We start from the raw sequence: 10,394 nt of genomic DNA, 5'->3' as shown, positions 1-10,394 counted from the left end.
AGTCTCTGAATTAAGCAGAGTACTCTCACCCAGTCAAGAGAGCAGGGCTAGATCCAACACCGTTTTTTAGCTCATTGCACCATCCCAGTTTCAGAACCTGGCTGTATGCAAATTAGTCTGTCCCTGGCCCAGTGCATCGTGGGAACAGGGCAGACCAGACTACAAAAGCCAATTCTTACACTGGGAAGGAAACAAGCTTCCGGGGACCGGTTTCTGCCATTTCAGGCGTCTTTGGCCCGGCTTGCTTGAATCCTGATGGTGCAATGAGCAAGGGACTCACATCTGAGTATACCCTTCCACGCTTAGGGTGGACAAAATTATTTACAAGGGGTGGTGATGGACAGAGTCTCTGAATTAAGCAGAGTACTCTCACCCAGTCAAGAGATCAGGGCTAGATCCAACACCATTTTTCAGCTCATTGCACCATCCCAGTTTCAGAACCTGGCTGTATGCAAATTAGTCTGTCCCTGGCCCAGTGCATCGTGGGAACAGGGCAGACCAGACTACAAAAGCCAATTCTTACACTGGGAAGGAAACAAGCTTCCGGGGACCGGTTTCTGCCATTTCAGGCGTCTTGGGCCCGGCTTGCTTGAATCCTGATGGTGCAATGAGCAAGGGACTCACATCTGAGTATACCCTTCCACGCTTAGGGTGGACAAAATTATTTACAACAAGGGGTGGTGATGGACAGAGTCTCTGAATTAAGCAGAGTACTCTCACCCAGTCAAGAGAGCAGGGCTAGATCCAACACCGTTTTTTAGCTCATTGCACCATCCCAGTTTCAGAACCTGGCTGTATGCAAATTAGTCTGTCCCTGGCCCAGTGCATCGTGGGAACAGGGCAGACCAGACTACAAAAGCCAATTCTTACACTGGGAAGGCAACAAGCTTCCGGGGACCGGTTTCTGCCATTGCAGGCGTCTTTGGCCCGGCTTGCTTGAATCCTGATGGTGCAATGAGCAAGGGACTCACATCTGAGTATACCCTTCCACGCTTAGGGTGGACAAAATTATTTACAACAAGGGGTGGTGATGGACAGAGTCTCTGAATTAAGCAGAGTACTCTCACCCAGTCAAGAGAGCAGGGCTAGATCCAACACCGTTTTTTAGCTCATTGCACCATCCCAGTTTCAGAACCTGGCTGTATGCAAATTAGTCTGTCCCTGGCCCAGTGCATTGTGGGAACAGGGCAGACCAGACTACAAAAGCCAATTCTTACACTGGGAAGGAAACAAGCTTCCGGGGACCGGTTTCTGCCATTTCAGGCGTCTTCGGCCCGGCTTGCTTGAATCCTGATGGTGCAATGAGCAAGGGACTCACATCTGAGTATACCCTTCCACGCTTAGGGTGGACAAAATTATTTACAACAAGGGGTGGTGATGGACAGAGTCTCTGAATTAAGCAGAGTACTCTCACCCAGTCAAGAGATCATGGCTAGATCCAACACCGTTTTTTAGCTCATTGCACCATCCCAGTTTCAGAACCTGGCTGTATGCAAATTAGTCTGTCCCTGGCCCAGTGCATCGTGGGAACAGGGCAGACCAGACTACAAAAGCCAATTCTTACACTGGGAAGGAAACAAGCTTCCGGGGACCGGTTTCTGCCATTTCAGGCGTCTTCGGCCCGGCTTGCTTGAATCCTGATGGTGCAATGAGCAAGGGACTCACATCTGAGTATACCCTTCCACGCTTAGGGTGGACAAAATTATTTACAACAAGGGGTGGTGATGGACAGAGTCTCTGAATTAAGCAGAGTACTCTCACCCAGTCAAGAGATCAGGGCTAGATCCAACACCGTTTTTTAGCTCATTGCACCATCCCAGTTTCAGAACCTGGCTGTATGCAAATTAGTCTGTCCCTGGCCCAGTGCATCGTGGGAACAGGGCAGACCAGACTACAAAAGCCAATTCTTACACTGGGAAGGAAACAAGCTTCCGGGGACCGGTTTCTGCCATTTCAGGCGTCTTCGGCCCGGCTTGCTTGAATCCTGATGGTGCAATGAGCAAGGGACTCACATCTGAGCATACCCTTCCACGCTTAGGGTGGACAAAATTATTTACAACAAGGGGTGGTGATGGACAGAGTCTCTGAATTAAGCAGAGTACTCTCACCCAGTCAAGAGATCAGGGCTAGATCCAACACCGTTTTTTAGCTCATTGCACCATCCCAGTTTCAGAACCTGGCTGTATGCAAATTAGTCTGTCCCTGGCCCAGTGCATCGTGGGAACAGACCAGACTACAAAAGCCAATTCTTACACTGGGAAGGAAACAAGCTTCCGGGGACCGGTTTCTGCATTTTCAGGCGTCTTCGGCCCGGCTTGCTTGAATCCTGATGGTGCAATGAGCAAGGGACTCACATCTGAGTATACCCTTCCACGCTTAGGGTGGACAAAATTATTTACAACAAGGGGTGGTGATGGACAGAGTCTCTGAATTAAGCAGAGTACTCTCACCCAGTCAAGAGATCAGGGCTAGATCCAACACCGTTTTTTAGCTCATTGCACCATCAGGATTCAAGCAAGCCGGGCCGAAGACGGCTGTAATGCCAGAAACTGGTCCCCGGAAGCTTGTTTCCTTCCCAGTGTAAGAATTGGCTTTTGTAGTTTGGTTTGCCCTGTTCCCATCATGCACTGGGACAGGAACATACTAATTTGCATACAGCCAGGTTCTGAACTGGGATGGTGCAATGAGCTAAAAAACGGTGTTGGATCTAGCCCTGATCTTTTGACTGGGTGAGAGTATTCTGCTTAATTCAGAGACTCTGTCCCTCACCACCCCTTGCTGTAAATATTTTTGTCCACCCTAAGCGTGGAAGGGTATACTCAGACATGAGTCCCTTGCTCATTGCACCATCAGGATTCAAGCAAGCCGGGCCGAAGACGGCTGTAATGCCAGAAACCGGTCCCCGGAAGCTTGTTTCCTTCCCAGTGTAAGAATTGGCTTTTGTAGTTTGGTTTGCCCTGTTCCCATCATGCACTGGGACAGGAACATACTAATTTGCATACAGCCAGGTTCTGAAACTGGGATGGTGCAATGAGCTAAAAAACGGTGTTGGATCTAGCCCTGATCTTTTGACTGGGTGAGAGTATTCTGCTTAATTCAGAGACTCTGTCCCTCACCACCCCTTGTTGTAAATATTTTTGTCCACCCTAAGCGTGGAAGGGTATACTCAGACATGAGTCCCTTGCTCATTGCACCATCAGGATTCAAGCAAGCCGGGCCGAAGACGGCTGTAATGCCAGAAACCGGTCCCAGGAAGCTTGTTTCCTTCCCAGTGTAAGAATTGGCTTTTGTAGTTTGGTTTGCCCTGTTCCCATCATGCACTGGGACAGGAACATACTAATTTGCATACAGCCAGGTTCTGAAACTGGGATGGTGCAATGAGCTAAAAAACGGTGTTGGATCTAGCCCTGATCTTTTGACTGGGTGAGAGTATTCTGCTTAATTCAGAGACTCTGTCCCTCACCACCCCTTGTTGTAAATATTTTTGCCCACCCTAAGCGTGGAAGGGTATACTCAGACATGAGTCCCTTGCTCATTGCACCATCAGGATTCAAGCAAGCCGGGCCGAAGACGGCTGTAATGCCAGAAACCGGTCCCCGGAAGCTTGTTTCCTTCCCAGTGTAAGAATTGGCTTTTGTAGTTTGGTTTGCCCTGTTCCTATCATGCACTGGGACAGGAACATACTAATTTGCATACAGCCAGGTTCTGAAACTGGGATGGTGCAATGAGCTAAAAAACGTTGTTGGATCTAGCCCTGATCTTTTGACTGGGTGAGAGTATTCTGCTTAATTCAGAGACTCTGTCCCTCACCACCCCTTGTTGTAAATATTTTTGTCCACCCTAAGCGTGGAAGGGTATACTCAGACATGAGTCCCTTGCTCATTGCACCATCAGGATTCAAGCAAGCCGGGCCGAAGACGGCTGTAATGCCAGAAACCGGTCCCCGGAAGCTTGTTTCCTTCCCAGTGTAAGAATTGGCTTTTGTAGTTTGGTTTGCCCTGTTCCCATCATGCACTGGGACAGGAACATACTAATTTGCATACAGCCAGGTTCTGAAACTGGGATGGTGCAATGAGCTAAAAAACGGTGTTGGATCTAGCCCTGATCTTTTGACTGGGTGAGAGTATTCTGCTTAATTCAGAGACTCTGTCCCTCACCACCCCTTGTTGTAAATATTTTTGTCCACCCTAAGCGTGGAAGGGTATACTCAGACATGAGTCCCTTGCTCATTGCACCATCAGGATTCAAGCAAGCCGGGCCGAAGACGGCTGTAATGCCAGAAACCGGTTCCCGGAAGCTTGTTTCCTTCCCAGTGTAAGAATTGGCTTTTGTAGTTTGGTTTGCCCTGTTCCCATCATGCACTGGGACAGGAACATACTAATTTGCATACAGACAGGTTCTGAAACTGGGATGGTGCAATGAGCTAAAAAACGGTGTTGGATCTAGCCCTGATCTTTTGACTGGGTGAGAGTATTCTGCTTAATTCAGAGACTCTGTCCCTCACCACCCCTTGTTGTAAATATTTTCGTGGACACAGACAGGACGGATGTTAGGTTACTGTGGAAACAGATGGGAGGGGCATTTTTTGGGTGAAGTGTTTTAGAATCTCAACCATATTTCCAACGTCATTTGGAACCCAAATGTGTGGGCGAAACATAACTTCTTGGATTTGTTAATAGAACATACTCTCTATAATTTTCACCTGTTTGTCTTATGTCAATAAATCATATGTATGGTAAGAATTATGATGCATTTGCTTCTCTTTATTTTTTAGGAAGATGTTTTAAAAGTATTGCAGAAACCGTATGGACAAATATATAAGTGATGGTAGGAAATGTACTAAAATGGAAGAACAACTTAAGAGTAAGGATATACTTGCTGCTTAGAAAAACATTGGAAATATGCTTCAGGATAAGAGTGACGCATATGTGGAAATGATTTCTGGATTTGGTCTGTTATAGAGAAAGAGAAAAACGTATTGGGAAGTTAACCGCTCTCTCATTCTTAAACCATTCAAACCCTCCTTCTTCCATTATTTCCCATTCCTTTCCCTCTGTGCCCATGACCTTTCCATCAACTTTTCATTTTTTTATCTTGCTGTTGATAAAAAATATCTTGATGAATTGTAATTGTTTGATTGTTCTTTGTTTATTTTTCTTGTATCACATTAACAGAACAAAATGTATATAAAATATGATAAGGTTTAATTAAGGCAGTTCAGTCAACCACGTATTTTTATGAAATAGTATTTGCATTGATACTTTACATAGTTTTCAAATAATACTTTATTCTGTATTTAATTATTCTATTTTTGAGATGTTATAATACTTGGAAGAAATTACATACTATACAACTGGGCAGATCTGCATTAGAAAGTCTGTACAGCTTAATTAGGTGCATTTGTGCTTGTTTCAGTGAAAGTTGTTATACATTACGAATGGACAGTTACATAGAGTAAGTAACAATCAACACATTCTTTTACTGTATTTCCAATATGTTTAAGCTGCAAATAATTAATAAAGGGCCTGATATTTGTCTGTTTGTATATTTTTGCAAATCCTGCTCGCTATAAAGTAGGCGGCTTTTTGAGGGAGAAAAACAAAAATGCAATGTCTATGCTGGACATCCAGTGTGGCAATAAGAGTTATGAGCATCACGGGGCAGAAGGGATAGCGTAGACAATAGCGCCAGGGACCGCTGACCTCTCAAAGGGGTATCCTTTTTGCAATTTGCCATTCTCCTGGTAAAGCAATCCCATTTAATGGAAAAGAGCAATGCCACCTCTTCACAATGAGATGCAGATGTGGATGTCTGCAATCCCAAACAAGCCTTCATCCACCGATTGCCAGCTGGTTGTAATCTTCTGCAGAATAAACTCTGCTTCGTGTATATCCATGAGGCAGAATTGCTAAAAACCCTTCCATCTGTCTGTGTGCTGTGCTGGATTGATACTACTGGCATAATGCACAGAACACGCCAGGTCAGACCTGAGATGCTATGCAAACCCAGCACACTGATTGGTCCCGGCCAATGCTACACTTGGCCTTGCAATTCACAGCATGGTTCAGCATCGAAGGGCCAGCTGCAGCATTCCGTTCAGCTCATTTTTGTTCAGATGCTGTGCTTTGGTGTATTTGTAGCCTTGCTGATATTCTAAGTACCCAATCTTTCTGCACTGTGGTGCATAGCATAAGGAAGGAAAAATGCTACATTCCCATCGTCTGGACAAACACTAAGAAAGTCTCGGAGATCTAATTCCATGGCAACAACCGATAAGGTTTCTGTAAGTAAACAGAAAAAACAGTATTAAAACTGAAACCAAGGATCCATCTGTGGCTGGAGGGAAATACAGTATATTCAGAAAAATCAGTCTACTAGCAACTTATATTGTTTGAGTAAAATAAAACGTAGGTTTCATGGGATGTTTTGGAATTTAAATAATTATAATTAACTTTCTAAATTAACAAAAGAACTAGGAATTAATTCACAGCACATTAAGAGCATGCCTTATACAACAGAAAGTAGCAGACTGACATCCCTAGATCTGTGAGGACCATATTCATAAAGTTGGACGTGTATATTTAAGAGTAAGGCATTCCTAGGCCATAAGAAATCGGGTCAGAAAAAACTCTGAATATGAGCTTTAGGCCTTGATTCAACGGGGTCTGGAAAAAGATAAGGTATTTACTGACCACAGTAAACACCAACACTATGGTAAATACCTTCTGAGTTTTCTCAGGCTTTCATTCAGATTTGTTGCTTTAAGTACCAAATTCCAAATTTAGCAGGGAATACTACATTTAATTTCAGGCAGACCTGACCTGCTGATATTCACAAGAGGCAAACTGCAGGAGCTGTGGTAAATAGTATAGTACTAAAAAATCTGTGCAATCAGGTGATCTTGATTTGCTGGCCCAACTGCAAATAAGGTCTAAATATTCACTGCAGTTCATTATTGGGATGGTAGGAGGTCAACATTCCCAAACAGTGTTGTTTCCCTTTCGCACTGGTCAATGGCTAGGAGACAACTTCGTAGCAGCATGGAAACCAAGAACACTTTTTCATACATAGTTTTGTTGTAGCAACCCTACATGTCCCACCTCGCCTGTACAACTGTTGAGAAAGCAAGTAGTTTAATATTGTGATTTTGCTTTTGACCTTTGTCGACACACTAATTTTAATTAAAAAGAAAACTAGCATGAAGTTACCCCGCAGTATCTGAAGTTGATTATTTATTGAAAGTACACATTTACTTTCTCAGTTTGTCTTCACTAATCTTCTATTAACACCCACACATTAAAAAATACAACATGCACGACACCTTCCAATCTGGGTTCAGGAAAGGCAACGGTACAGAGAGTGCAATGCTGAAAATCATAGAAAACCTACACAGACCTCTGGATGATGGACAGGCCTGCTCCTTAGCCCTCCTGGCTGCTTTTGATGCTGTCAAACATGACATCCTACCAAACACCCTCTTGCTGGGTGCAGACCCCAATGGAATAGTCCTTCAGTGGTTCGCTTTTTCATGAAACACGCTCACATCTAATCAAACTCAACAACTCGACCTCAAATGCACCGCCAGCCTCCCAAGGAGTCACTCAAGGGCCAATCCTGTCTCCTTCCCTATTCAACTTCTATATAGAACACCTTGCAATGATCCTGAAGCAAGCCGGAATCGCCTATCAACTTAATGTTGATGACACCCAACTCTACTTAAAAACCTCGTCAAAGACATTTAGCACTTAAATAGGGTGTTGAGACAAAATATTAAGTTAATAATATCGATTGACACAATTATCGATTTGGAAATATTGTGAAATAGAAGTATCGTGAGCAAGAATATTGTGGACAAGAATATCGATTTAAAGGTAAGTAATATCAATGTTAAAAATATTGTTAATATCGATTTCTAATTATTTTTGTGTATTTTAATACATATGTTAATTGTATATGTTTTAAAATGTTTGTTTAAATATTATTTGTTTTCTAATATAGTTTGTAAATTAATAGTAGTTTTTCAATTTAATGAATAGTTTATTGTTATCTTTAGTGCCGTAGCGGGTTGTGGGATTTATATGGGAATATGGAGGGAAGTAAATTAATTTAAAGATAAAACAATGTGTATAATATCAATTATTGATTGATAATTATTTATATTAATTGTATAATTCATTTTTTTTAGTTACGTTTCAGGAGTGGGTTTTGGGTTGGAAGTAACTACCATTAATAAATATTTTTTTAATTAATATCAATTATTTAATTGTTAATTATTTATGTTAATTGCATAATTAATAGTTTTCGTTTTTAAGTTTTAGATGCGTGTTGTGGGTTTTGTAGGGCTATAAGGTGGGAAGTAATTTAATTATAATCAATATTTAATTATTTAAATTAATTATTTATGTAAATGATCTATTTAAATTTTTTTAAGTTTGAGGTGTGGGTTTTGTGCTTTGTAGGGGTTGAGGGTGGGAAGTTAATTATTATTTATTAATAATTAATGTTTAGCTATTTATTTGATCATTATGGAAACTGTATAAATACTTTTTTAAAGTTACATTTAATGTGCGAGTTGTGGGTTTTGTATGGGTATAGGGTGGGAAGTAAATTATTTATAATTATTTAAAAATTATTTATTATAAATAATTATGTAATTGATACTTATGTAAATTGTGTAATATATATTTATATATATTTTTGGGAGATGTTTTGTGGTTTTTGAATGTGTAAAGGATGTGTAGGAAATATAAAAATAATTACTGTTAATTTAAAAAATGTTTAAATCATAATTATGTACATGTCTAATTAAATTATTGTTTAGATTGGACGTGGCCAAGACCGTCAAGATGGCGGAAGTACCTTAGGAGTGCTCAGGACCCCTCCGTCATCTGCTCTGCAATCGCCTGCCATCGGGACCCTGGTGACCCAAACATCATCAGCCTGCTTACCTGGAATCCAGATGGTTCCGCGGAGGTCCTGCCTGATTGCTACGGGCGACTCCACAACCCCGAACCTGCACCACGGCTTTCTCAAGATGGTGGCCGCCGCCGCGTTTGCTGGATCCCGGCCCGGCCCTGGGGTTTGACTTTTCTGCCCGGAGTGTGCTGGGGCTGCTGGCCTGTCTGGGCCGCCTGGCGGGATTGTGACTCTACCTCCAGTTGCTGCCTGCCATTCGACTCCGACGTGGTAGTGACCTGGGAGCCACTTGCCCGGTTCCGGTGTGCTTCTCCTGCCTGCGGGGGGTCCTGGGGCCTGAGCGTTGGCGCTGCCGGTCCCCCCCCGCTGCTGCCTGGCGAGACTGTGGACCCGTCTCCCTGCACCTGATTGCCGCCTGGCTCCGCTGCGGAGGGGACCTGGGTGCGCTCCTCCGGCTGGTGAGGAGCCTGGGGGCCTGTCCGACGATCGGTCGGAAGGGGAGGAGCTGCCGGAGGCCCTGCGGCCACTGGAGCTATGACCTCAGGATTGACTCCGCCTGCCTGCCTGCTGCGGAGACCTCCCGCGGGCCTTGATCCGCTTTGGCTTGGTGTCTGCAGATTCCCGGACCCCCTGGGCCTCCTTCCACACACATCAGCACTGAGGTGAGTGGGAGTGTGAAGGCAGTGTTGGCCCGCGGGGTGCTTACTTGTCGAGGGTGTAGCGGCTGTCGATCGGGCAGCGGGGGGAGGGGTGCCCCCCCTTGCAGATAATTTGCGACCCTCAGTGCTGTCCTGTGCTGTGCCTGCCCCCCCCCCCCCGGGCAGCAGTGGTACAGGCACACCAAGACTGCCATTTCGGGCAGTGACGCTCCTGGTGTCTGGTGGGGACCGGAAGACGCGACCCCCTGGGGCCTTGTGGCCGGACATGCAGCTCTGCTCTCACCCTCAGCCCTGAGGAGATCTTATATTCATCTTGGCCTCCTAGATCCGCTCTAACGGCCTGGCTCACCTGGCTGGGGTGACATTCCTGGGCTGGGGGCCACTGCCTGCGGGATGGAATTGGCCGCACTGACAGGGCGGCGTGGGCCCTATCAACCCTGCATTGTCCTGCAAACACCTTGGGCCTCTGCTAGAAGGGCTGGGTGGCCAGTGTTGACCTTCCCGTTTGCGCTGCGCCCTACGACAGGGTGTGTGTCACTGGCCGCGGCCGCCAGGCGGTGTGCCGTCTGCGGCGATGGCCCTCCTATTGCTCCTGGTCACTTCTCCTGGGCCCTGGATTGGGGTGGTTCCCGGCGCCCGCCAGCCGGCCTGTGGGGGTGCCTGGGTGTGGCGGCTGGTCTACTGAGGTCCCCCGCCTCCCCCTGGTGCCTGTGTGCGGTGGGGGGGGGCTCTCGACTGCTGGCCCTGGCGGTGTGAGCTCCGTCTCTGTTGGATCCTGCGGTGGCAGCCGGACATGGTCTACCTGGAAGGGCTCGGTCG

General features: G+C 45.4%; 1 protein-coding gene across 1 annotated transcript in view; it reads right to left on the bottom strand.

Annotated features, from left to right (window-relative positions):
- Nucleotides 1-5,126: 5,126 nt before the first annotated feature.
- HPS3 (HPS3 biogenesis of lysosomal organelles complex 2 subunit 1) overlaps nt 5,127-10,394 on the bottom strand; it is a 356,110-nt gene continuing 350,842 nt past the window's right edge. The window contains exon 17 of the mRNA XM_078668013.1: nt 5,127-6,281. Coding sequence (XP_078524139.1) covers nt 6,154-6,281 — 128 coding nt within the window. The 3' untranslated portion in view covers nt 5,127-6,153. The remainder of the gene's footprint in view (nt 6,282-10,394) is intronic.

This window comes from Lissotriton helveticus, chromosome 11 (genome assembly GCF_964261635.1).
Source record: "Lissotriton helveticus chromosome 11, aLisHel1.1, whole genome shotgun sequence".
Lineage (NCBI taxonomy): Eukaryota > Metazoa > Chordata > Amphibia > Caudata > Salamandridae > Lissotriton > Lissotriton helveticus.
This window is presented reverse-complemented; position numbering and strand designations above follow the sequence as displayed.